This window comes from Cervus elaphus, chromosome 4, assembly GCF_910594005.1.
Source record: "Cervus elaphus chromosome 4, mCerEla1.1, whole genome shotgun sequence".
Classification (NCBI taxonomy): Eukaryota; Metazoa; Chordata; class Mammalia; order Artiodactyla; family Cervidae; genus Cervus; species Cervus elaphus.
This window is the reverse complement of record NC_057818.1, coordinates 66661978-66688585: the sequence shown is the minus strand read 5'-3', so window position 1 is coordinate 66688585 and position 26608 is coordinate 66661978. Positions and strand designations below refer to the sequence as shown.

The following is a 26608-nucleotide window of genomic DNA, read 5'->3' as shown; positions in this document are numbered from 1 at the left end:
ACAACCTCACGCGGCACCTGAGGGTCCACATCTAGGGAGGCTGGGGCCCCCCAATCTGCACCAGGTGAACAGGGTCCTAGGATCGGAGTCTCCGCCAGGTGGGCGGGTCCTTAGCTTGACTCTCCACCAGGTGGGCGGGTCCTTACCTCGGCTGTAAGCGGGGGCGCTATGACTTGGGGGCCCAGGGTGGCGCAGCCCCACAGAGTCTTAGGGTTCGGGGATCCAGGACAGGCTCCCGGTTTATGCGCGCTACTTGGCCCGGCGTCCTCATCTCTGTACCAGAAGGCACGCTCCTCCCTGCCCAGTGTACTGGGAACGCTGCGAAGTTGGATGTGGCTGGAAACTCAGGGGAGCACCAGGAACCCGGGGCGCCGGAGTTCCAATCCGAGCTCTCAGTAAATAAGCGCCGGGCTGGAGCGTCTCCAGCCTCCGGTCTCCGTTCTGATAGTACGGTGGGGAGGGGCGTGGAGGAGGCGTCTGGATAAGAGCGTGGGGACTTTTCTCCTCTTGGCACACACACCCGCGGTCTAGCCCTAACCAGGTGGTCACCGTCTGTGAGTTCCCTAAGATCTAGAGGGGGACCCTCCATCCTTCCACATCCCAGCCCCGCTGCAGCCTCGCTGAACCGTCCTGGAAGACCCCACCCCACTCCAAGCTAACAAGTGGTAGAAGATGGCAAGTTATTCGTGAGGCGGGAAAGTTTTTTATTCAGAGTTACCAATAACAGTAACTGCTTCAGATGCCAAAGTTTCTCATGGTGGTCTGTTCAAAATCTTTTTAATAAAACTTTTCACGAAGCAAGTCCAACGTCATAGAAACAGGGACCGGGTGTGCAGTCGAAGTCGGTTTCAGTGCTTGTGGGAGAAGGTCGGGGAGTGAGTAGCAGCAGGCCTAATATTCAGGGTTAAATACTTACTGGATTCAATAAGCTTGCGTGCTGGAGTCTCTTTTCATAGTTGTTTTTGCAGTTGAACTTGAAGGAATGTACTCAGCTTGACCTGAAGCTTTGTGTGCACATCGAGTTCCCTGAGTCTCCTCTTTCTGGGACCTTTTTTGTTCGGCTGGTTGGTTTTGCTGCAGGCTTTCAGGATCTCAGTTCCCCCAAGCAAAGACCGAACCCAGGTTAAGGCAGTGAAAACCCAGAGCCCTAACCACTCGGCCACCAGGGAATACCGGGGCCTTTCCCACCACTTTTGTTGTTTTAATGTTCAGTGCTACTGGTCACAAATGTTCTGGTATGTCTGAGTGTCCCACACTTCCTGATGCCAGTGTTCACGAAGAATAAATAATTCATTTTAAGCAACCACTTAGATCTGTTGGAGAAGGGATAGGCTACCCAATCCCCTATTCTTGGGCTTCCCTTGTGGCTCAGCTGGTAAAGAATCCACCTGCAATTTTGGAGACCTGGGTTCAATCCCTGGGTTGGGAAGATACCCTGGAGAGGGGAAAGGCTACCCACTCCAGTATTCTAGCCTAGAGAATTCCATGAACTATAGTCCATGGGGTCACAAAGAGTCGGACACGACTGAGGAACTTTCGCTTTCACTTTTTACATAAGTGCACTTCGTGTTGCAGGTCAAAAGAGCAGCTGCTCAGCCATGTATAAACATGAACAGTTTTTGAATGTCTGGCAGGGTGTGGGCATCAGGGTGGGCTTGATCCAGGCGCCGTGCATCAGCCACGGCTCTGACTCCCCTCACCCACTGGTCTCGTCCTCAGGCTGGCTTCCCTCGTGGCTTCATGTGGTTTCCAACAGCTCCTCTTGACACATTTCCCCAGTCACATCCAGTTGGAGACAGGCCTCTTCCAGTCATTGGCAAAAAAAAAAAAAAAAAAACCACAAAGCAACGGTAAGTTTGTTTCAGTTGTACTCAGCAGGAACTGATTATTCTGAGAGGAATGCCACGTGCTGCTTGGCTTAGATCTGGGTCTCACCCCCATCCCTGAAATAGTAGCTGGGGAAGGGGAATGAGTGGGAGTGACTGCCCAGATCGGCCTGAAACCACCGTCCACCCTCGAGATGGGTGTGGGGTCGGTTCCACCCAGGTCACAGTCAGGGAGAAGCGAGTGACTCGAGGAAGCCAGCCCCAAGGTCATGATGCTGCTGGAGGCTAACATTTAAAGTCAGATGGCCTCTCTGATTTTTGTCATGACCGTGGGCTTCTGCTGCACAACAAATGTCTGTTCTGACATTCTTTGGTCACCGGGAGGGCCTTCAGTCCTGTCTGTCCTCTGGGCTCCAGGTCACATCTCTTTGCTTCAACTTTGGTCTCCATCGGCAAGACCAGATGTCACGTGACCAGGTTTCCTGCTCGGGGCTGGGGGTAGTGTGTGGCCAGGAGAGTGACCGTGGCTCCCAGGGCAAGTGTGAGCCCTGGGAGCACACACGAGGGTGAGCACCAGCCGTGACTGAGCGGGCTCCTTGTAGCCCTCTGTGCCGCGGTTCACTACTTTAAAATGGGGGTACTGGGCGTCTCTGGGCTTCCCAGCTGGCTCAGTGGTAAAGACCCCTCCTGCCAAGTTAGGATACACAGGTCTGAACCCTGGGTGGGGAGGATCCCCTGGAGGAGGACAAGGCAGCCCACTCCAGTATTCTTGCCTGGAGAATCCCATGGACAGAGGAGCCTGGTGAGCTACAGTCCACCGGGTCGCAGAAGCATCGGACATAACTGAGCGACTAAACAGTTGGGCATCTCCGGAGTCGGTAATAGGGCAGTCGGGGGCAGCTAAGCGGCAGGTCCTGGCAACACAGAGCCGCAGACAGCAGGGCCCCCGCCCTCGCCCTGTCTCTCTCCTGCTTCCTCACCTCTCTCTGTTTCAGACAAAAAACCCACGCGGTCCCGCTCCTTGTGGCCATTTGGGACTTCCATCCCTGGGGACGCAGGGCTGGTCAGAGCCGGCTGCCAGCCCACCAGCTTTCCAGCCTGGAGGAGGTGAGTCTGATCCATGTCTCAGCGCCCGGAGGAGAAGCGGCCCAGTGTGTCCCCTCATGTGCCTCGTGGTTCACAGCCGGATCCCCTCAGACCTACGTGGTGGCTGGGAGATGTCATCTAGGGGCAGGTCCAGGACGAAGTGGAGACCCCATCCCTCGGGCTGCATGTGATGGCCTGTCCAGGCAGATCGTGTAGTCGGTCCGCCCCCACCACCTCCAGCCCTCCCCCCCCCCCCACCCGCTTCTGGAGACGCTCTGGGGGTCGGCATCCGGCAGCGGACGGGGGAAGGGCAGCTGGCAGTGGCCCAGGTTTTCCTGGACTCAGCAGTCTCAGCACTGGAGGGTTCACGCCCCCTCCCGGTTGCAAGTGGGAAATGCGGTCTTTGGCAGGACTGACTCAGCAGCAGGAAGGAAAGTGAAGAGGGGGTGGGGGAGGAGGGGTCGCTGTCTCCCCCGCCCGCAAAATGCAAAGCGAGTGCTCAAGTTCCCCAGTACCAGGGAGACAGCAGCCAGTTGTAAAAGGCTCAGTTTCTAGCCGTTTGGGGGTGTTGTAGATTGCACATGTTCCCCCCAAATTCAAATGCTGAGACCTTAACACCCAGTAACTTCAGAACATGACTGTACTGAAGATAAATGGGACTCTATGAGGTCATACGTCTGGGTGCTAAGCCAAGGACTTCTCCCTTCTGAGAGAGAAACACGAGGCCACATGTAGACAGAGTGACAGACATGTGAAGAGGCCACAAGAGGACCACCATCTGCAAGCCAAGGAGAGAGGCCTCCAGAGAAGCCAGCCCTGCCCACACCCTGTCACAGTATGCCACAGTCAGGAAGGAAAGTCAGTTTGCACCCTTTCTCCTGATCCCCAGATAAGAAGACGCTCCCTGTAAGCCTGGAATTCAGGCAAAACCAGCTTTATCCCTGAGTTTTGCCATATGCTGAGATTTGAGGATCTTGGGACTTCCCTGGTGGCCCAGTGGTTAAGATTCTGTGCTTCCACTGCAGGGGGCAAAGGTTCAATCCCTGGTTGGGGAACTAAGATATCACAGTCAAAAAATAAAATAAGAGAGATTTGATGATCTGTCATGAACTTTTGGGCTTTGTTAATCATTTTAACAAAATTAGTAGGTCTTCCCTGATGGTCCAGTGGTTAAGACTCCATGCTTCCAATGCAGGGGGTGTGGGTTTGATCCATGGTCAGGGAACTAAGATCCCACATGCCCTGTGGCATGGGGAAAAATAATTTATTTTTAATCTTACCCAATTCAAGTCCCACATAATTTGAGACTAATCCTAATGAAAGATGGTTGGCACATTTATTCACCAACTAAAATGATGCAAAGCAACACAGTTTACACAGTTATTTCCAAGTATGGATTTTTGAGGTTTTTTTTAATTGCAAAAGGCTTCTTGTCATTTCCAAAAGTGCCACTAAAAAGGTCCTGATTTCAAATGTTTATAATTCAAGGTAGCATGAAATATAGCCCTGATGTATTTATATAAATTACAATAATATCCTTGCAGTCCCCACCTCACAAGATCAAAATGAAGCCTCATCAGTAAGTTACATATACATATAGGGGCTTTCCTGATGGCTCAGTAGTGAAGAATCCGCCTGCAATGCAGAGGATATGGTTTCCATCCTTGGGTCTGGAAGATTTCCTGGAGAAAGAAATGGTAACCCACTCCAGTATTCTTGCCTGGGAAATCCCATGAACAGAGGAGCTTGACGGGCTATGGTCCATGGGGTCACAAAGAATCAGACATGACTTGGTGACTGAGTGCGTGCATACACACACACACACACACACACACACACACACACACACACTCATCGAGCTTTCCCCATCTCATTTCCCTGCCGCCCCCAATCTAACGTAACCAACAACCTGAGTCCTGGCACATCTTTTTCATGTTTTCTTTTTTATACATTTGTACATTTCTCTCTCACAGATGCTTTGGAAACTTTGTGTTAGTAATTCCAGTAAGAAGTAACCAGGTCCTGCCTTCCTAAGAGCCAAAATGACTCTGCAGTTTCTTCGTTTGTTTTTCGCTCTTTTGCATTCATTCCACGCTCGCCAGAGCCCAGAGAGCTTTGTTTCCAGGCACCAGCAGGGTCAGGAGGATGTGTACTTTGAAAAGTGACAGAGAGGGAGGGAGGGAAGGAGGAGGGGGAGAGAGAGAATCTCCAGCTCGTTTGCCCAGAGGTTCAGCACCACGGACAGCTAGCGCGCGGCGTTCAGCACCACGGACAGGTCCGCCTGAAAGATTTCAGCACCACGGACAGCGCAGGAAACCTCCTTTCTCCATTGCTTCTGTGGGATGCAGAACTTCCTGGTGGTTCGGCCATAAAGAATCCGCCTGCACTGCAAGAGACCAGGGTTCGATCCCTGGGTTGGGAAGATCCCCTGGAGAAGGAAATGGCAATCTGCTCCAGTGTTCTTGCCCGGAGAATTCCATGGACAAAGGAGCCTGGCAGGCTACAGTCTGTGGGGTTGCAGAATCGGAGATGACTTAGCGACTAAACCAGCACCACCTGCTGGATGCGTGTCCTCTCTGAGCAGAGTTTTGAGCCCGCGCCCAACCCTCACCCGCAGGGTCCTTGAATGCTGATATCCGAGTAATCCAGGCTCTCCTGGTGCTGATCTCAGCAACTCGGGCACTGAACACTTAACGTGCACCAAACGGGATTTGGGGTTTTCTCCACGCACACAAAAACGCGACCCTACTTGGTGCACCAGGCGGCACTCAACCGGCCAGGGTCAAAGCTCAGAAGGCTTTCCTCTGCTCTCCTTCCACCCGTGCTTGCGGACTCTCAGCTGCAACTCTAACTACTCCTTGAGTCTGTCCGCAGTGTTCCACACCCACTGCCACCGCCTCACTCCGTCGTTTCCCACCTGGTTCACTGCAGCAGCCTCCTAACTGACCCTCCCACTGTGCCTATGATGATGAAGACCAGTGAGCGCTCAGTCGTGTCCGACTCTTCGTGCCCCCATGGACTGTAGCCCGCCAGGCTCCTCTGTCCTTGGGATTCTCCAGGCAAGAATACTGGAGTGGCTTGTCATTTCCTCCTCCAGGGGATCTTACCTACTCAGGGATGGAACCCGCGTGTCTTATTGGCAGCCGGGTTCTTTACCACTGCACCGCCGTGGGAAGTCACTGAACCTATAGCCCCTTGTATATCATTTCTTGTATAATAGTTTTAGTGATGCTTTGAAAATTTAAATCGTATTATATCACACCCCTCCATGGATTCCCAGCACACCTACAATAACATTCAAAGATATTACAGTGGCTTTAAAACCCTGGATGCCTCTCTGACATTTTCCCCCATCACTCTCTCCCTTGCCTGACCACTCTGGTCACGCTGGCCTCCTTGTTGTCCCTCTGGACCTTTGTGCATGCTGCTCTCCCTGCCACAAATTCTTGCATAACTGGTTCCTTGCCACCTTTCAGGATTAAGCTAAAAATGCTGCAGCTTAAAAAAGATCACCACCCAGGCTTCTCTGGTGATCCAGTGGTTACGATTCCACATGTCCACTGCAGCGGGGGCAGGTTTGATCCCTGGTCAAAAAACTAAGATCCCCTGTGTCTTGCAGTATGGCCAAAAAAGCAACTCCCATCTAAAGTGGCCTCACCGTTACAATCACATTGTAATTGTACAATGTACAATATGATTGTACAATACGATTACGATACAGGGATTTATTGTACAATAAGTGTACAATACAATTACATACTTCATAGAATTAGCACAAACTATGTTTTGTATTTTTTAATTACCTTTTGTCTAACATCATTACTAGCATGTAAACTTTATTAAGCCATATATCTTGACTGGCCTAGTCACCCAAAACAAAGCATCTAGCACATAGCCGCTGTTTCATAATTATTTGTCGAATGAATGAATGAATGAATTTTCAGCTAGTCATGGAGCCCTGAAGAGATGTCAACAGCACTCGACTTCTGCCAGAATGGTGGTCATATGTGCTGGCCCAGGTTGTTTTTGTTTTTAATTGATTTGGCTGTGCTGGGTCTTCATCTCTGCACGGGTTTCCTCTAGTTGTGGCAAGCAGGGGCTACTCCACGAGTTTGTACGCCACAACAAAGACCTGGTGCAGCCAAATAAATAAACAATTAAAAAAAAATAAGACTATAAAGAAAGACTATTTCCACTCCCTCCCTAATTATGACTTTGTTGAAACTTTTAAGTTTTGATATAGCCTCCAGGAGAGCGATTTGGCAGAGTTCACTGTATTGTATTACTGATAATAATAGCAGCTAACAGCTAATAGGGGCTTCCCTGGTGGCTCAGTGGTAAAGAATCCGATTGCTAATGCAGGAGACTAGGGTTCGATCCCTGAGTTGGGAAGATCCCCTGACGAAGGAAACGGTAACCCACTCCAGTACTCCTCCCTGGGAAACCCCATGGACGGAGAAGCCTGGTGAGCCACGGTCCATGGGGTCACAAGGAGTCAGACGTGACTGAGAAACTTAGTAACCACAGCTAATAGCTGTTAAGCGGAGTATATACTTTCTTTACTTTTTACCTTCAGAGCAGTGCTGGCAGGTGGTAAGCATACTTCTTCCCACTTAACAGAATGGGAAGCTGAGGCACAAAATGACCGGTGACACACCCAAGGACAAGCTAGTGGCCAGGGCAGGCGGTCTGGCCTCAGGGTCCCCGCACTGTGAAACTCCTGCCCCATCTCCTCCCGCCTCCCCCCACCCCAGGCGCTGGTTGTAGACTAGGAACCACCAAGAGGCCTGCGAAGTTGCGCAGCCGGGGACCTGCCCAGCCGGCGGGGGCCGGAAGGCTCGTTCCACTCTGGCCCACGCTCCCCGCGTGCGCAGCCCCACAGCCGCACTGCTGACACGTGCTCACCGTCGCCCCTCCGCTCTCCTCCCCCGCCCCCTGCAGGCGCCGGCTCCCCGGGAGGTGGGGGCCGGAGGGGAGAAGGCCGCTCGCCCGCTCTGACTTCCCCACCTCCCGCAGCCTCCGCGTCTGCGCGGCCGCGGCCCCTGCGGCGCCAGCTCTGCGGCGCTGGACAGGGTGTGTTTGGGGAGCGTGAGTCCTCCGAGGGACCCCGCGGGCAGGAGCCGGGCGGGGGAAAGGGGCTGGGGGCTCGGACGCGGGCCGGGGACGCGCGCGTGTGAGCGTGCATGCGTGCCGGGGTGAATGCGCAGGGGGTGAGGAAGAGGAGGCGCCCCAGGGGGTGTGGGTCTGGGTGGGGGGAGTGTCCAGGTCCCGCGAGTGGCAGTGGGCTGGGCTGGGGCTGCGGTTCGCCCAGTTTCTCCGTCCCGCCCTGTCTGCCTGCCTCCGTGCGAGGAACCGGGAACCGCCCTGCCTGCCTGGCGCGTCAGCTGCGTGCGTGGGTGCTCCGGTCTGGCGGGGGTCCGGGGTCTGACTCGCGGGAGCCGCGTGATAACCGCGCCGTCCCTGTGTGCCCGCGCGTGCGCCCGGGAGCATGTGTGCGCCGTGTGTCTGCCGGGCACGTGTGTACCGCCTGCACGGGCGAGGAGCGCGCGCGCTGGAGTCGGTCCGGTGTAGGGTCCCTGCCTGGCCCCTGTTAGCTGCGTGCCTTTGACCAAGGGCCTTCCCAGTCTGTAACAGAACAGACTTGCGGCAGTAGCTGCCGCGGTGAACAGCCGGCGGCGAGGATTAGGTTATAGAAAGAGGCGGAGTTCTCCGCAGCGCCTGACCCCCGGGGGCTGCGCCAGGAAGCGGCGGTTGCAGTTACTTTACTGTGGTGATGGTGATGGTTACTGCGTCTCCGTCTTCCTCCTCCTCCTTTTTTCAGACATCGGTAGTTTATTGTTTGTTTAGTCCAAATACATTCAAAGTGGAAACTCAAAGAATACTTTCCACCTGAAACAAACTAGATACTACCTAGTATACACGCTTAACACATTACAGCAATAAAGATGGCAATCTGTTGTCTTATACACCTACTAAAGCCAATGGCAGAGCCGGTTTGGTTGCAATAGTGACATGGTCTGTACTTCTCAGAGGAAGACAGGTCACTATGATAATATGATAAGATAATACTTGAGGCTCTTAGGTGTGAATTCACACACACACACCCCTGTCACACCCGCAGATTTCTCTCTGTCCTGTGCCCCTCCCTCCTCCTCCATGAACCGTGTTCTGCATCTTGTGACTTGGGTCAGGGGACTCTTGTCTGCTCCATCCCTCACCCCCTCACCTGCTTTCTCTCCACTTCCCATGTCTTCTTACCCCTCAGCTAAAACACAGGGTTAACTGTTTGATATGTGACCATTTACCTCGAGAGGCTAAAAGCTGGTTCTGTGTTCTTGTTCTAGGGCGTTGCATGTATTAACCACCTTCCACAATGTAACCCACTGAGTATCCTCCTGAACAATCATTTAAAAAAGGAGCACAGGGTTCCCTGGTGGTTGAGTGGCTAAGACGCCAGGTTCCCAAAACAGAGGGCCCAGGCCCGCTCCCTGGTGGGGGAACTAAGATCCCGCATGCAGTCCAGCAGATCCTATGAACAGGCTGAGTGTGAAAAAATAAATCGAGAGCCTCCTGCCTCCTTGTGTCTTTTACTTTCACTCTTCTGAAAGTGAAAATGAAATTCGGGTCCAAGACACTCTCTACCGTAAGGGAAGCATGAGGAAGTTCAGCGGAGGCCAGCGTGGCGAGAGGACACGGGCAGTGGAGTTCTGCCAAAGGGCGCTCCACTGCTCTGTGGACAAGCCGCCCAGTTCCGCCCAGTGAGGACGCGGGCCCGGAGCCCCCATCTTCTGATTTCTGGAGAAAACACTGGAAATCTGTATTCACAGTTGACATTGTCCACATGTTAAAATGCCAATAATTATTTCCAAAGCTTGAAAGGAAGACATCGTGTAAGCCAACTGCACAGGCGGTGGGGCCAGGTTAGACCCTGGGGCTGCCCGTTCGCAGCTGCGTTGTGGGCTGGGGCGTGTGGAGGGGGTGCGGAGAGGAGGCTGTGAGCACAGAGGTTTCCCAAGAAAACAAAAGCAGAAGCTAGCGTTGGCAGGAAAGTAGCGAGACAGCCCCAGTAGGGAGTAGTGTTTATTGCTTTGGGCTGCTTAATTTTCATCTCATGCTGGGTGCAGCTGGTTCGCAGTGCTGTGTTGGTCTCAGGTGTTGAGGGAGGTGACTCAGTTACACTCGTACCTGTGTTCTGTTCTTCTCCCATCGAGGCTGGTACAGAACAGAGTCCAGTTCCTCATGCTGCTCCGTAGGTCCTTGCTGACATTGTATTTTGGCTTTAATATGAGACGTAGTGAACTGTGTGTTTTTAGCTGAGGGGTGAGAAGGCATGGGAGGTGGAGAGAATGCAGGTGAGTGGGCGGGGGATGGAGGAGACAAGAAAAAAAAGTATTTATATATTCTTGGCTATGCCAGGCCTTCGTTACAGCACTCAGGGTTTGCAGCATGCGGGATCTTTAGTTGTGGTGTGTGGGTCGGTTCCCTGCCCAGGGATGGAACCCTGGCCTCCTGTATTGGGACCTTGGAATCTTAGCCACTGGACCGCCATGGAAGTCTCTAAATTAGATTTTTTTTTTTAAGCCTTGTCTGTCAAATACTCCTCCTCCTCCTCCTCCTTAATGATCACAGAGGAGAAAGTCAAGGCGGCAGGGGGCTTGAGGGAAGACTAGGGTCCTTCTTTCTGCAGCCAGAGGGGTTACGTCGGCGGGGGTGGGGGGTACTCTCTTTTCCTAAAAGCTTCTGGGTCTATGCTTTGGTTGTGGAGTGTGTGTGTATGGAATGTTTGTGTGTGTGTGTGTGTTTTCACACTTGCCTGCACCACCCTCTGGCCATCCTCTCTAAACTCCCTATTCCCTTTCTTGTTTTATTTGTCTCTAGAGCATCTGTCATCATTTGACATATTGTCTCTCTGCCTCACCCCCGCCTCTAGCGTGCACGTCCCAAGAGGGGCGCTGTGTTCTGCTCTCTGATGTATCTCTCTAGTTGCTGTTCGGTCGCCCAGTCGTGTCTGACTCTTTGCAACCCCACAGACTGCAGCCCACCAGGCTCCCCTGTCCTTCACTGTCCTCCGGAGTTTGCTCAGAATCATGTCCACTAGCCGCTGATGCTATCTAATCTTCTCATCCTCTGTTTCTCTGGCACCCAGGAGTTGTCCTGGCACAGGGCTGACACCCTGCAAACATTTGCTGAGTGACTGATGTCTGTCAGTCCTCAGGTTCCGACTCCTGTTCCCTGGGGAGCTCAGCAGGACCCTGGAACAGGGGGAGAAGTGGCCTGTCTTTCAAGTTCCACATTCTGAAGAGATGCAGAGCCTCAGACCTGAGCAGATCCGGGGGCTGCTGGAGCCCGAGAGGGCGAAGACGCTGCTGCCTCGGGAGAGCAAGGCCTGGGAGAAGCGTGCTGCCCTCGCCGAGGACTGGGTCGCTGTGGAGGCCGGGCGCTCCAGCTGCGGCGGCGAGGACAGAGGTGAGGCCCGGGTCGTGTGGGAGGCGGGGGCGGCGGAGGCCGTGGCGGAGCCTGGGGAAAGGGGGCTTCATCCCGCTGCTCCTCTCAGCACATTTCTTATGGAGCCTGTGTCAGTCAGCTTTCTGCTGTGTAAAAGTCAGCCCAAAGCTGAGTGGCTTAAAGCCACAGTCACTACCTGCCGACGATCCTGCGGTTGGCGATGCACGTGGCCTCAGGATAGCTCTGCTGCCCCTGCCTGTGTTCGCTCCCGCTGTGCAGCCGCAGTGGATCGAAAGGCAGCTGGTGCGTCTGAGGCGGCCCTACTGGGGCGTCTGGGTGGTTGGAGGGTGCCGACGTGTGGCCATGTGTCTCCAGCAGGCTTGTTCAGGGTTATTCTCATCGGGGTGGTTGAAGAGTTCTTAGGACAAACAAGATACGGAAGACCCCAGGTCACAGCACTTGTTCAGCCTCTCCTGGCAACCTAGCAGCTCGTGGGTGTACAGAGGGTGGTGTCGTCTGCTGAGACGGGGACAGCCCGGACGGCACCCCCACCGCAGAGTGACGGCCGAACCTTCCGCCAGGAAAGGGCTCTTCCTTCTTCCCCGGGAGATCGGCAGGCCTGGGACCAAGGTGGGGCAACAGAAACGTCACTTCCAGCAGTAAGGAGGAGGTTTAGGGCTCCTGGCAGGACCTGGGTGCAAAAGAGTGGGAAATACCCATCTCTGGTTCCACGCCTGGTTCTCTCCAGTTGATGGGTGACAAGAATGTTGAGATTCGAATATGGGGAGATTTCTTCACTGGAGGCTGGAAGCTGGGGAAGCCTCCATCCTCCTGGCTTAACTCTGTGGCTTTTTCTTCTGCTCCCTCACTCAGTTTTTGCCAGAGGCCTGTAGAAAAGGAACTGTTGTACCCATTTACCAGGAGGTGGAATAGAGGCTCAGGTGGTGAGTCACATCAGGCGACTCCGTTTAAGTCTTCTGGGTAGTTAGTGGCAGAAATGGGATCAGAACTCAGGCCTCTTCTTCTCTCCACCCCGCCTGAACCACATGGAGTGTGTGTCTGTGCCTGTGTTAGGATATCAGCAGGAAAGGTACGGTGAATGGGAAGAACGCAGCACCCAGCCAGCTGGCATGCACAGTGTGTGTGTGTGTGTGTGAGACTGTGTGTGTCTCTGTGTGTGTGTGTCTGTGTGTGTGTGTGACTGTGTGTGTGTGCGTCAGGATATCAGCAGGAAAGGTATGGTGAGTGGGAAGAACGCAGCACCCAGCCAGCTGGCCTGCACAGTGTGTGTGTGTGTGTGTGTCTGTGTGTGTGTGTCTGTGCGTGTGTTAGGATATCAGCAGGAAAGGTACGGTGAGTGGGAAGAACGCAGCACCCAGCCAGCTGGCCTGCACAGTGTGTGTGTGTGTGTGTGTGTGTGTGAGACTGTGTGTGTCTCTGTGTGTGTGTGTGTCTGTGTGTGTGTGTGACTGTGTGTGTGTGTGCGTCAGGATATCAGCAGGAAAGGTACGGTGAGTGGGAAGAACGCAGCACCCAGCCAGCTGGCCTGCACAGTGTGTGTGTGTGTGTGAGACTGTGTGTGTCTCTGTGTGTGTGTGTCTGTGTGTGTGTGTGACTGTGTGTGTGTGCGCGTCAGGATATCAGCAGGAAAGGTACGGTGAGTGGGAAGAACGCAGCACCCAGCCAGCTGGCCTGCACAGTGTGTGTGTGTGTGAGACTGTGTGTGTCTCTGTGTGTGTGTCTCTGTGTGTGTGTCTCTGTGTGTGTGTGACTGTGTGTGTGTGTTCGTCAGGATACCAGCAGGAAAGGTACGGTGAGTGGGAAGAACGCAGCACCCAGCCAGCTGGCCTGCACAGTGTGTGTGTGTGTGTGAGACTGTGTGTGTCTCTGTGTGTGCGTCTGTGTGTGTGTGTGACTGTGTGTGTGTGTGCGTCAGGATATCAGCAGGAAAGGTACGGTGAGTGGGAAGAACGCAGCACCCAGCCAGCTGGCCTGCACAGTGTGTGTGTGTGTGAGACTGTGTGTGTCTCTGTGTGTGTGTGTCTGTGTGTGTGTGTGACTGTGTGTGTGTGTGCGTCAGGATATCAGCAGGAAAGGTACGGTGAGTGGGAAGAACGCAGCACCCAGCCAGCTGGCCTGCACAGTGTGTGTGTGTGTGTGAGACTGTGTGTGTCTCTGTGTGTGTGTGTCTGTGTGTGTGTGTGACTGTGTGTGTGTGTGCGTCAGGATATCAGCAGGATAGGTACGGTGAGTGGGAAGAACGCAGCACCCAGCCAGCTGGCCTGCACAGTGTGTGTGTGTGTGAGACTGTGTGTGTCTCTGTGTGTGTGTGTCTGTGTGTGTGTGTGACTGTGTGTGTGTGTGCGTCAGGATATCAGCAGGATAGGTACGGTGAGTGGGAAGAACGCAGCACCCAGCCAGCTGGCATGCACAGTGTGTGTGTGTGTGAGACTGTGTGTCTCTGTGTGTGTGTCTCTGTGTGTGTGTGACTGTGTGTGTGTGTGCGTCAGGATATCAGCAGGATAGGTACGGTGAGTGGGAAGAACGCAGCACCCAGCCAGCTGGCCTGCACAGTGTGTGTGTGTGTGAGACTGTGTGTGTCTCTGTGTGTGTGTCTCTGTGTGTGTGTGTCTGTGTGTGTGTGTGACTGTGTGTGTGTGTGTGTGAGACTGTGTGTGTCTCTGTGTGTGTGTGTGTGTGTGTGTGTGACTGTGTGTGTGTGTGCGTCAGGATATCAGCAGGATAGGTACGGTGAGTCGGAAGAACGCAGCACTCAGCCAGCTGGCCTGCACAGTGTGTGTGTGTGTGAGACTGTGTGTGTCTCTGTGTGTGTGTCTCTGTGTGTGTGTGTCTGTGTGTGTGTGTGACTGTGTGTGTGTGTGTGTGAGACTGTGTGTGTCTGTGTGTGTGTGTGTGTGTGTGTGTGTGACTGTGTGTGTGTGTGCGTCAGGATATCAGCAGGAAAGGTACGGTGAGTGGGAAGAACGCAGCACCCAGCCAGCTGGCATGCAGTGTGTGTGTGTGTGTGAGACTGTGTGTGTCTCTGTGTGTGTGTGTGACTGTGTGTGTCTCTGTGTGTGTGTCTCTGTGTGTGTGTGACTGTGTGTGTGTGTTCGTCAGGATACCAGCAGGAAAGGTACGGTGAGTGGGAAGAACGCAGCACCCAGCCAGCTGGCCTGCACAGTGTGTGTGTGTGTGTGTGTGTGTGAGACTGTGTGTGTCTCTGTGTGTGTGTGTCTGTGTGTGTGTGTGTGCATCAGGATATCAGCAGGAAAGGTACGGTGAGTGGGAAGAACGCAGCACCCAGCCAGCTGGCATGCACAGTGTGTGTGTGTGTGAGACTGTGTGTGTCTCTGTGTGTGTGTGACTGTGTGTGTGTGTGCGTCAGGATATCAGCAGGAAGGGTACGGTGAGTGGGAAGAACGCAGCACCCAGCCAGCTGGCCTGCACAGTGTGTGTGTCTGTGAGACTGTGTGTGTCTCTGTGTGTGTGTCTCTGTGTGTGTGTGACTGTGTGTGTGTGTGCATCAGGATATCAGCAGGAAAGGTACGGTGAGTGGGAAGAACGCAGCACCCAGCCAGCTGGCATGCACAGTGTGTGTGTCTGTGAGACTGTGTGTGTCTCTGTGTGTGTGTCTCTGTGTGTGTGTGTCTCTGTGTGTGTGTGACTGTGTGTGTGTGTGCGTCAGGATATCAGCAGGAAAGGTACGGTGAGTGGGAAGAACGCAGCACCCAGCCAGCTGGCCTGCACAGTGTGTGTGTGTGTGAGACTGTGTCTCTGTGTGTGTGTGTGACTGTGTGTGTGTGTGCGTCAGGATATCAGCAGGAAAGGTACGGTGAGTGGGAAGAACGCAGCACCCAGCCAGCTGGCCTGCTCGCTCGCTCATGACTCCTTTCTCCTCCCTGCCTGCCCTCGCCCAGACCCACCTTCTCCCGAGACTGCGCTTCCCCAGGAGTGGAGCTCGGTGGAGGAAGACGATGAGTCCGAAGACCCCCAGGTGAGCTGGGGATCCCTTCCTCTTTTGATGAGACCCCCTCTGCAGTTCTCAGTGGACTGTCACAGTCCCTTCCTCAGCCTGAAATTTCCCGGCCCCACGAAAGTCTGTCTGGGGATGTCAGCCCGACGAGTCTCTGGTGGGAAACAGGACGTGTTCTGTAGCAGTCAGACGTGGAGTGGAGGGTATCGGGTGGTGGATGTAACTCCATCCATGTATACCCTCCAACCCTTCACTCATAAATGTTTCATGAATTAACCATTCATTCATCTGTCGTCTCATTTATTCACCCAAGCTTTCATCTGCCTACTCATCCATATACCCATTCCATCCATCCATCCATCACCCGTTCATCCATCCATCCATTATCCACCCATGGATGGATAATCCACCCATTCATTCAGCCAGCCATCCAATCATCAGTCATCCATCCAGCCAGCCAGCCGCCATTATCCACCCATCCGTCACCCATTCATCCATCCAGGCATCATAATCCATCCAGCCATCATAATCCATCCAGCTATCATTCATCCACCCATGCATCCATCCGAGGCCATCCATCCACTTCTGTATCTATCTATCAACTCTCCCATCCACTCACCCTTCTACCAATCCATTCATCCATCCACCCATTGAACACCCAGCCTCCATTAGTCTTCTGATTCATTCACCCAGCCTTTCATTTGCCTGCTCATTCACACACACATTCCATCAATCCATATATGCAGTTATCTGTGTGCCCACTCATCCTCATCGTACATATGCAATCACTCCATCCATCCAACCCACCCACTCACCCATCCTTCTATCCACGCATCTGTCTACTCACCCATTCATTCATCTGCTACTTGTTGACTGTTGGAAGGACGTGCCTTCTTTCATCCACCCCTTTGCCTACTCATCCATGCACCCCTCCATCCACTAATTACCTGCTGTGTTTTAATCCAAGTACTCTGAGTAAAACCAAAAAGAATGATCGAGCATTCCTTTCATTGGAAGACCTAATGTGTTCTTTGTGGGGGCATAAGACATCCAAATGTGAAATAATAACAGTGGTTCTTTTATTTACATATTTATTTTATATATTAGAAAGAAAGCGTATAACCACTCTTGGCAACATGTGAGGAGCCCATCTGCCAATCAGATATCAGAAATCCAACTGGGACTGGCTCAAGCCAGAAAAAGGCTTTGTTGACATAAGGTGGTAGGAGGCAAGCTGGACAACCAGCCTTGGTAGTATAGAAATAAGCTCTGGCGCCCAGTGGGACGGCTCAAGGGAAGAAGAAAGGAATTCTGTGGGCCAGGAGGTCTGTCCTTTCTTAAAAGTGTTTATTTAGTTGGTCGTGCCAGGTCTTAGCTGCGGCATATGGGATCTAGTTCCTTGACCAAGGATTGAACCAGGGCCCCCAGCATTGGGAGCTCAGAACCGTAGCCACGTAACCACCAGGGAAGTCCCAGAGGGTTTATTCTTGAATATCCGAGAGAGGAAGCAACACCACACCTGTGAGTGTGTTTTGTTTTGTTTGTTTGTTTGTTTTTCAAGCTTTAAACTTTTTATTGTGTACTAAGCTATAGCTGGTCAACAACGTGGTGGTTTCAGGCGACCAGCAGAGGGGCTCAGCCATCCGTGTACACGTGTCCACTCTCCCCCGAACCTCCCTCCCATCCGGGCTGCCACACGGCGTCGAGCAGAGTTCCCTGTGCTGGGCGGCAGGCCCTTGTTGCTTATCCATTTTGGATGTAGCAGTGTGTGCATGTCCATCCCAAACTCCCTAACTGTCCCTTCCCTTCCAGGAACCGTGAGTTCATTCTCCAAGTCTGTGAATCCCTTTCTGTTTGGTCAGTAAGTTCATTTGTACCATGTATTCTTTTTTTTTTTTTTTACAATCATGAGCTGTTTATTTTCTTTGTAGATTCCACATATAAGGCACGTGAAACGCTATATCTCCTTCTCTGTCTGACTGACTTCACTCAGTATGACATTCTGTAGGTCTATCCATGTTGCTGCAAATGGCATTATTTCATTCTCTTTAATGACTGAGTAATATTCCATTGTGTCTGTGGACCACATCTTCATTAACCATTCCTCTCTCAATGGACATCTAGGTTGCTTCCACGTCTTGGCTATTGTAAACAGTGCTGCAGTGAACATTGGGGTGCATGAATGCTTTCGGATCATGTTTTTCTCTGGATATATGACACCTGGGATCTTAGAGATTAGTAACTCCCCAGGCAGAGCAGGGCAGGGGGCAAAGACACGGAGGCGTGATGCCGCAGGGCACGTTTGGGGGAATGCTGGGGCAGCCAGGGCTGGGATGAGGTCATTCATTCAGTCCACAGCTTCATTGTGCACCTACTGTGTGCCGGGCAGTGTTCAAGGCAGTGAGGTTCCAACAGTGAGCAGGATATCGATGGCCCCCACGTTCGGGGGCTCACAGTCAGCCAGGTAGACAGAATAAGGCGCTAAACGATACTTCATGTTGTTTAGTCGGTAAGTCCTGTCCAACTCTTTGCATCCTCATGGACCGTAGCCCACCAGCTTGTTCTGTCAGTGGGATTCTCCAGGCAAGAGTACTGGAGTGGGTTGCCATGTCCTCCTCCAGGGGATCTTACAGATCCAGGGATCAAACCCACATCTCCTGAGTCTCATGCGTTGCACGTGGAATCTTCACCCGCTGAGCCGCCTGAGAAACCCCGTGATTCTAAGCAGTTCCTGTTATTTAACTTGTTTTTATTTTATCAGTTTTTGTTTTTCCTTTTTAAATTTTTATAGGAATATAATTGATTTACAATGTGTTAGTTTCCAGTGTCCAGCAGAGTGATTCAGCTGTACATAAATATATATTCTTTTTCAGATTCTTTTCCATTATAAATTATTACAAGATGTTGAATATAGTTCCCTGTGCTATAATTTGCAAAGATTTTTCTTTTGAACTATTTATTTTGTATTGGGGTATAGCCAGTTAACCATGCTGTGACAGTTTCAGGTGAACGCAAGGGACTCAACCACACATATACATGTATCCATTCTCCCCCCAGCTCCCCTCCCATCCAGGCGTTTGCAGAGTTTTTAATTAAAACAGCTCTACAGCTGACATGCTATTTCTTTTTCAAATTTTCAAATTTTTCAAATTTTTGTTTTTTTATTTGGCTGCACTGGGTCTTAGTTGAGGCATGTGGGATCTTTAGTTGCGCGTGTGAATTCTTAGTTGCTTCTTAGCTGTGGCGTGTGGGATCCAGTTCCCTGACCAGGGGTCAGGCCTCAGCCGCCCGCACTGGGAGCATGGAGTTTTAACCACTGGGCCACCAGGGAAATCCCCGATGAACTGTTTCATTCCCAGTTCTATAATCCCACTTTCTGCAAGTGACTGTGGTGGCTCCCTCCCCTGCTGATATTTATCCTTTTTCTTTGTTTCTGTTTCAGGGCTTTGTGGAGTGGTCAAAAGCTCCACAGCAGACGACCATAGTCTTGGTAGTGTGTGTGATCTTTCTGTTCCTGGTTCTAACTGGGATGCCCATGATGTTCCACATTTAACTAATAAGGTGACTCTTGTTTCGAAATAGATGCCCTGCGTCATGTTAGGGAAGAGCCCTGGTTTAAAAAATCAGGAATAGGTCTTGAATATTATCAAATGCCTTTTACACATCCATTGAGATGATTTTTCTTTTGTGTTTCACCTTTTCATGTGTGGTTTCTGCATTACTGTATTTCACTGAACTGAAGACATCTTGGACTGTAAATGTGTATTATTTTGTGTACTCCTGAGAAAGAAACAGAATACTGCTTAAATGTAAGATGTCGCCAAGTGGAAGATGCATCGTGACTTCAGAGGAGGTGAACACGTGTGCAACATACAAGCAATGAAATTGAGTCAATTTCTCAGTTACAAATCACCTTTGCAGTCTTAGGATGGTGGCGCACCTGGGTTTTCAGATACTGAATTCTGTCCCTTGATATTTTATGTAGGATCCTTGCCTCTGTCTTCTTACGTAAGATTGGTGCTATCTTTGTTTCATTTTAGTATTGGGGCTCGGCTTGCACCGCAGGAGGACCTGAGTAATGTCTGACCTCTTGCTGTGCTTCCAGATAATTTCTGTGGCTTATGCTGTACTCAGTCGTGTCCGACTCTCTGCGACCCCGTGGACGATAGCCCACCGGGCTCCTCTGTCCATGGAATTTCCCAGGCGAGATTACTGGAGTGGGTTGCCATTTCCTCCTCCAGGGGATCTTCCCGACTCAGGGACAGAATCGGGGTCTCCTGTGTTGGCAGGCAGATTCTTTACCACTGAGCCACCAGGGAAGCCCTTTCTTGAAGTTTAAGAAGTATTAATTCTTTGACGTGTGGAAAGAATTCAGTAAAGGGATCAGGTCCTGACATCATGGAAGGAAAATTTCAGTGTGTTCTTAGATGGCTTTCCATTTCTTCTCTTGTTTTCAGCTCATTAATCCTTTTAAACTCCATTAATTTTGATGATTTATAGTATTTTTTTGTCCCCTAGACTATTCTTCATTCCACTGAATATTTTCCTCCAGATGATTAGCTTAATTATGAACAATATTTTTTGGCTTGGCCAAAAAGTTCATTTGGGTTTTTCTATAAGATGGTAGAGAGAAACTTGAATGAATTTTTTGGCCAGCCCCAGTATAATTAAACAAAATCTTCTCTTTATTTTGTTCTGTCTCCATTCTGCCTTTAATTTGTCAAAGTTTTATCTAGTTTATTATTTTTCTGAAGAACCAGCATTAGGATTTGTTTATGTCCATTATTTCTCTAGTTTATAATTTTTTTTCCTTTAACATGTATTGGGTTATTTTTTTGTTGTTTCTATTCCTTGTCTCGATTTTTAAGTTGACCTCTTAATTTATTTATATTCTTTTTAAAAAACTATTTGCTGTAATAGTGCATTTAATAATAATAAATGTACTTCTGATTATAGCCTTGGCCACATCTCAAAGTTGGATAATTCATGTTCTTGTTTACCTTGTGTTGCCTAAGCATTTTATTGCAGGGTTTCTAACAAGTGATTTGAAACTCAGCGACGAGGTTTTCCTAAAAAGAGGTTTCTCCCTGATTTACTGTGAGTGGAGAATGTGGCCCATCATGTCTGCCTTCAGAGCCTTTTAAGAAGCTTTTATCCTGGCCTAGAACATATCCAGTGTCTGTGTATGTTTCACGGACATTTAAGATGAATATATATTTTCTGTCTGCAGAATTCAAAACTACATGTCGGTTAAGTAACTTCATCTTATCAATTACGTTGCTCAGAATCACATGCTATTTAATTTTTTCCAAACCTACATGTCAAAAACCAATAAGGCTATGTAAAAATCTGTTATCGTTGATTCCATTTGTCAATCTATTTTTATTGATATATACTTTGTGTATTTAGCAGCTGTGTAATTTGGTGCATATACTATATAGAGCATTGTTATGTCTCTGTCAACTAAGCAATACATGTAAAACACCCAGCACAGTGCCGAGTATAGAGCAGGCACTCAATAAAGGCTGGTTAAAATCCGATTCTTAATCCTTTGCCCAATAGGAAATGATTGTCTTTAACTAACGTAACCCCTTGCCTTAAATTTTACCGTGTCTAACAGTGGTCGATATGACCATCCTGCTGTTCAAACTCTCTGTGTATGTGTATTCAGACTCCTTGAGTCGTTTTGATTTAGTAGGACTGTGAGTGGCCTCTTTTGGGTTTGCTACAGAAATTAGGGCGGGTCAAGTCCTGGCTTCTCCCTCTCTCCATTCCTGTCTCTGGCTGATTGCGTCCAACGAGCCACAACTGGCCCTTAAAAGAAACACATGCCTCAGCTGTTCCATTCTTTAGGATTTTATTGCTTGCAGACGGGAGTCTCATTTCCTATGAACTCAAGCCAAGAGGGCTTCCCTCATAGCTCAGTGGGTAAGGAATCTGCCTGCAATGCAGGGGACCCGGGTTCAGTTCCTGGGTTGGGAAGATCCCCTGGAGAAGGAAATAGTCAACCCACTCCAGTATTCTTCCTGGAGAATTCCATGGACTCCATGGAATTAGTAGCAGTTCTACAGGTTGCAAAGAGTCAGACACAACTGAAGCAACTTAGGACATGTAGCAAGCTAAGCGATTCATTATAGATTCACTTGCACCAACGTTCAGGATGAAACTGGCTTCATTTAGAGTTGGAAGGAACTGTCGCGACTGAAAATGTAAATAAGGATATATAAGCTGTGTATTAAACATGTTATTTGTAAAAGGTGTTGACCAGTGCACAAAGTAAAATGAAATATCTCTTTTCAGGAATTACATTCTTGGAGATGCTGGGGAAAGATTCCTGGGTCTTGAAAGATAATTACTAGAAATATGCAGGGAGGTAGTACATATCACTGGAGAAGGCAATGGCACCCCACTCCAGTACTCTTGCCTGGAAAATCCCATGGATGGAGGAGCCTGGCAGGCTACAGTCCCTGGGGTGGTCAAGAGTCAGATATGACTTAGAACTCACAAGCAAGTATTCCTGGAACAGAAGCAATGAGTTGAAAGGGGAGACTTGTCCAAGTAAAAAATGGATTTATAAAGAAAGAAAATTAGAGCTGGTTTGTTGTTGTTGAGTCACTCAGTTGTGTCCAACTCTTTGCAACCCCGTGGATTATAGCCCGCCAGGCTCCTCTGTCCATGGGATTTCCCAGGTAAGAACACTGGAGTAGGTTGCCATTTCCTCCTCCGGGGATCTTCCCGACCCAGGGATGGAAGCGGCATCTCCTGCATTGCGGCGGATTCTTTGCCACGGAGCCGCCTGGGATGAGCCACAGAGCAGCGGTTGTTTATTTCAGCTCTGTCACGTGCCAGGATGCTCATCTCACGGACGACGGAGGTCCCCACCGGCACCCGACGCGCCGTTCTTCACCAAGAGCCAGGCGGATCCCATTAAACATAATTAAGACCGTTCGTAATCCACCCACTCCAGGAAGTCAAAGGCAGAGTCCTCACCCTGGCCACCCAGCCCCACGCGGACTGGCCTGTGCCCCGCCATCCCTCCCTTCCGTTCCCTTCCGTGCTCCAGCCACACTGGCCCGCGGCTGTTCCGACAAGCCCGTCACGCCCCTGCCTCAGGGCCTTGGCACCGGCTCTGCCTGCGGTGTTCTTCCCCACAGACGCCCCGTGGCTCCCCGGGCCTTTGGGTAAGCCCTTCCTCAGGACTACTGCGTGCCATGGCCTGGGTGATGCCTTGAAAACAGGCAAGACTCAGACCTGCGGTTCCTGACCCTGCAGGACAGCAGCCGGCTCAGGGCTGCTCTCTTGATGTTTTGGCTGCGCTGGGTCTCTGTGACCGTGTGACTTTCTCTAGCTGCAGTGAGCAGGGCTCCGCTCCAGTTGTGCTCAGGCTTCTCCTTTTGGGGGCTCCTCTTGGGGAGCACGGGCTCCAGGGGGCTCGGGCGGCAGTGGTCGCAGCTAGTGGGCTCTAGTGCACAGGCTTAGTTGCTCTGTGGCCTCTTCCGAGACTAGGCATCGAACCCGTGTCTCCTGCATTAGAAAGGCAGATTTTTTAACCACTGGACCAGCAGGGAAGTCTGAGAGGTTTTTCTCTTATTCATTCATTCACCTGGCATTTCTTCACGACCTCCTGTGTGCTTAGGCCTGTGCAGACAATGACGGGACAGAAAAAAAAAAAAAAATGCAGACAGATTCTCTCCTCTCAGGCCCTCCCTGGTTCCCTCTGCAGGGCTGAGAACTGAGAGGGCAGGTGGGCAAGGAGGTAGATGTGTCCCCACGTGTTTATCATTTGCTCCTCTCCACAAGCTAATATGCCCAGTTCACAGACAAGGCACAGTTCAGTCCAGTCCAGTCGCTCAGTCGTGTCCAACTTTGTGACCCCATGGACGGCAGCACACCAGGCCTCCCTGTCCATCACCAACTCCCGGAGCTTGCTCAGACTCATGTGCAGCGAGTCAGTGATGCCATCCAACCATCTCATCCTCTGTCGTCCCCTTCTCCTCCTGCCTTCAATCTTTCCCAGCATCAGGGTCTTTTCTAATGAGTCAGTTCTTCGCATCAGGTGGCCAAAGTGTTGGAGTTTCAGCTTCAGCATCAGTCCTTCCAATGAATATTCAGGACTGACCTCCTTTAGGATGGACTGGTTGGATCTCCTTGCAGTCCAAGGGACTCTCAAGAGTCTTCTCCAGCACCACAGTTCAAAAGCATCCATTCTTCGGCACTCAGCTTTCTTTATAGTCCAACTCTCACATCCATTCATGACTACTGGAAAAACCATAGCTTTGACTAGACGGACCTTTGTTGGTCAAGTAATGTCTCTGCTTTTTAATATACTGTCTAGGCTGGTCAATAGCTTTTCTTCCAAGGAGCAAGCATCTTTTAATTTCATGGCTGCAGTCACCATCTGCAGTGAGTTTGGCTTGACACATTTGTTTCTGATAAAATTAAATCACTTTTTCAAGCTGTCTTGGTGGGAGGAGCAAGGAAATCTGAATGTGGACTGGTCACTGATATTAAGAAATTATTCATTTCATTGTGTGGTAATGATATTTTGGTTGTATAGAAGATACTTTATTTTTCCTTCTGTTTAGTATATGTTCTGCCAAAGTGAGCACAAATTGTTTTTTCCTTAGAGATGCAAGCTAAGGAAGTGAGATCATGTCTGTAATTTACTTTAAAATTGACCTGGAAAATGAACATATAGACAGGTTTTCACAACCTATTTTAAAAGCAAATATATATTATAAAATATGGTGCATTTCCTTATTTTAAAAGTACAGGTATTATACGTTCATGTTACCAAAGTTATTTTTTAAAAATATTGAGTATGGGCATGTACTATACTTTACACCTTTCTATATGATTGAAAATCTCATAACAATTTTTTTTCATGTGGACATTCTCTTTTGTGCAGAGAGTTCCCAGTTGCCCTATAACACAGCCAATTCATTGGTCAAATTTGGAAAAAAGGCTTCACTCACAACTGAAAAGTATTTTTTTTTTTTTTTCTGAAAAGTATTTTTTAGCAATATTTTTTTTCTGGAGCTAAACTAATCACAATGAGGTTTAAAATAATCATAAGGGATTCTTTATAATAAATCTTATGCCCCCCCCAAATAAATACAATTTTTAAAAAACCAAAACAATTTAGAGAAAAAAAGATAAAAAATAGTGTATGCACAAACTGTGTGAAATGATAACATCCACCTGCCCTGTCTAAGCATACAAAGGGTCTCAGATGACAACGAATAAAAGCAAGCTGGAAAACCAGGCCTTGTGGTACCATTTGTGTAGAAAGAAGCATTATATAACTTTTTAGAATATTTATGCATATAAACAAATATCCACATAAAAATTTGCTTATACATGCATAGAATATTCTGGAAAGGTAGCAGGCGACTGCTCAAAGTGGTTGCCTCGAGGGAGAGGAGCTTGCTGACTGGTGGGAAGGAGAATATAGAGGTAAGATTATTACTTTTCTTCTTTTTACGTGATGTGTGTGCGTGCGCACTCAGTTGCTCTCTTTGCGACCCCGTGGACCGTAGCCCTCGAGGCCCCTGTGGCCATGGGGTTCTCCGAGCAGGACTGCTGGAGTGGGTTGCCATTTCATCCTCCAGGGGATCGTCCCGTGCCAGGAATGGAATCTGAGTCTCTTGTGTCTCCTGCAGTGGCAGGCGGGTTCTTTACCAGCTGAGCCATCGGGGAAGCCCTTATAAATCACAGACCGTATGAATTACTTAGAATAACTTTGTGGAGATCTTGACGTCTGATTAGACCTTGTGTGTGTGTTCGTCTCTGTCGAGTCGGACTCTTTGTGACCCCATAGACTGTAGCCCGCCAGGCTCCTCTGTCCTCGGAATTCTCCAGGCAAGAACACTGGAGCGGGTTGCCATTCTCTTCTCCAGGGGTCTTCCCAACCCAGGGATCGAACCCTGGTCTCCTAAACTAGACCGTGTACTCCTCCGTAATTCCTGGTAATGCAGGTGGTCTGCACTAGTGATTGGCATGTTTCACCCTTCCCTGTAGCCACACCATCGAGTCAGCCCTTCCCACACCGCCCCGGGCTCGGCTGTGGGGCCTGCTTTGACCGGTGGAACCAGAAGCAAGCTTGGTGCTATGCCCACGTCTCCCTACTCTCCTGAGTCCCAGCTCTGGCCTTGAGGGCTCACGCGGCAAGATGTGTCCGCTGAGCCGGTCTGGAGCACCAGCCCACAGCCGGCCACGGGAGCATAGCCGAGCCCTTCGCGGGTTACAGTGGGGCTGGAGTACGCCAAGAGTGGGGGTGCTGTGACTTACCCGCCTTCTCCCTTCACGGGCCGTGAACGGCCCTCTGTCCCCACGGCGCTCGGGCTTCTCCCCACACAGGCTTGGCGGCCTCTTGCTGGGAAGTGCAGTGACGGCGCTGACCGGCGCAGGCCTCTCGGTTCTGCCTGCGGCTGCGTCCGCCTCCCGGTCTCTGAAGCCTCCTGGCTCTCCTACTGATCAGTGCCGGCGCTCCCGGAGGTGTGAGCGCCTTTCCTCTTCACACCTCCCTCCCGGGGGCGCACACATCCTGTCCTGCTTCCTGCTTTTGTTTGGTTTTTGCCTGGGGTGTTGCAGTCCATGGGGTCAGTGTCAGACCTGACTTACTGACTGAACAATAAAAGCTACAAGTCTTGCAGTTATGTTACCTGAATGACCTGTGTTCCACTCCATGCCTTAAAGCAAAAAGAATTATTAAGTAATAAGTCCTTTTACCCTCCTGCTTCCTGTTACCCAGTTCCACTCTGAACAGGCATCATACATGCTCCGTGGACTAGCACCTTCTGTCCTCCTCCCAGGAAAAACCCATCCAGGCCTCGGCCGACGAGCTGTCCTTCTGTTGCCGTGAAGGCCTGTTCCTTTCACAGCACAAAACAGGATTAGGTGCCTTATGCTGCTTTGCTCCATTTCACCCAATAACCACACTTTAATTACAATTCCACACTTTCTAAGGATCTTTGGCCTGAAACCCACTCAGTGCTAACCAGTTTCTATACTGGTTTGTTTTCCCTGGTAGACAGCAAGAGAACTTAATCTTACTTTAAAATGAGAACACGATGCTGGTGGGGAACAACCGGGAACAAACATGAAACATTTTAGCTCCAGGAAGCAGAGCAGCGGGGACTCGGGAAGCATCTTAAGTCGTGGCCAAGAGATGATTCATATTCAGCTCCCTCCTGAGTCCCGAGGAGAGTGTCTGACTGGACTAACGTGAACTGTGTACCAGCTGGTGATGCAAAGAAAACCTCAGGGAATGACA

At 50.5% G+C, this 26608-nt stretch overlaps 2 protein-coding genes across 7 annotated transcripts in view; both read left to right on the top strand.

Moving 5' to 3' along the window:
• Window positions 1-801, top strand: part of ZNF470 (zinc finger protein 470) — a 36478-nt gene extending 35677 nt beyond the window's left edge. Inside the window, 1 exon segment of the mRNA XM_043900420.1 lies at window positions 1-801. Coding sequence (XP_043756355.1) covers window positions 1-35 — 35 coding nt within the window. The 3' untranslated portion in view covers window positions 36-801.
• SMIM17 (small integral membrane protein 17) lies at window positions 55-20873 on the top strand. 6 transcript variants are annotated; one of them, XM_043900416.1, is made up of 6 exons: window positions 55-64; window positions 1720-1850; window positions 2822-2933; window positions 11128-11378; window positions 15278-15354; window positions 18776-20873. In XM_043900416.1, exons 4-6 carry the CDS (start codon window positions 11216-11218, stop codon window positions 18884-18886), a joined length of 351 nt encoding a protein of 116 aa, XP_043756351.1. In that variant the 5' UTR covers window positions 55-64; window positions 1720-1850; window positions 2822-2933; window positions 11128-11215; the 3' UTR covers window positions 18887-20873. The 6 variants fall into 6 exon arrangements, with proteins under 6 accessions (XP_043756351.1, XP_043756350.1, XP_043756346.1 ...); XM_043900415.1 differs by lacking the exons at window positions 55-64; window positions 1720-1850; window positions 2822-2933 and adding an exon at window positions 7790-7985; XM_043900411.1 differs by lacking the exons at window positions 55-64; window positions 1720-1850; window positions 2822-2933 and adding an exon at window positions 7790-7985 and having other exon boundaries at window positions 11121-11378.
• The last annotated feature ends 5735 nt before the right edge of the window (window positions 20874-26608 follow it).

Coding starts and splice junctions, on each gene's coding strand:
- SMIM17 (XM_043900416.1), top strand. CDS start 11,216: ATGCAGAGCCTCAGACCTGAGCAGATCCGGGGGCTGCTGGAGCCCGAG. Junction 11,379..15,277: donor CTGCGGCGGCGAGGACAGAG/GTGAGGCCCGGG, acceptor GCCCTCGCCCAG/ACCCACCTTCTCCCGAGACT. Junction 15,355..18,775: donor ATGAGTCCGAAGACCCCCAG/GTGAGCTGGGGA, acceptor TTTCTGTTTCAG/GGCTTTGTGGAGTGGTCAAA.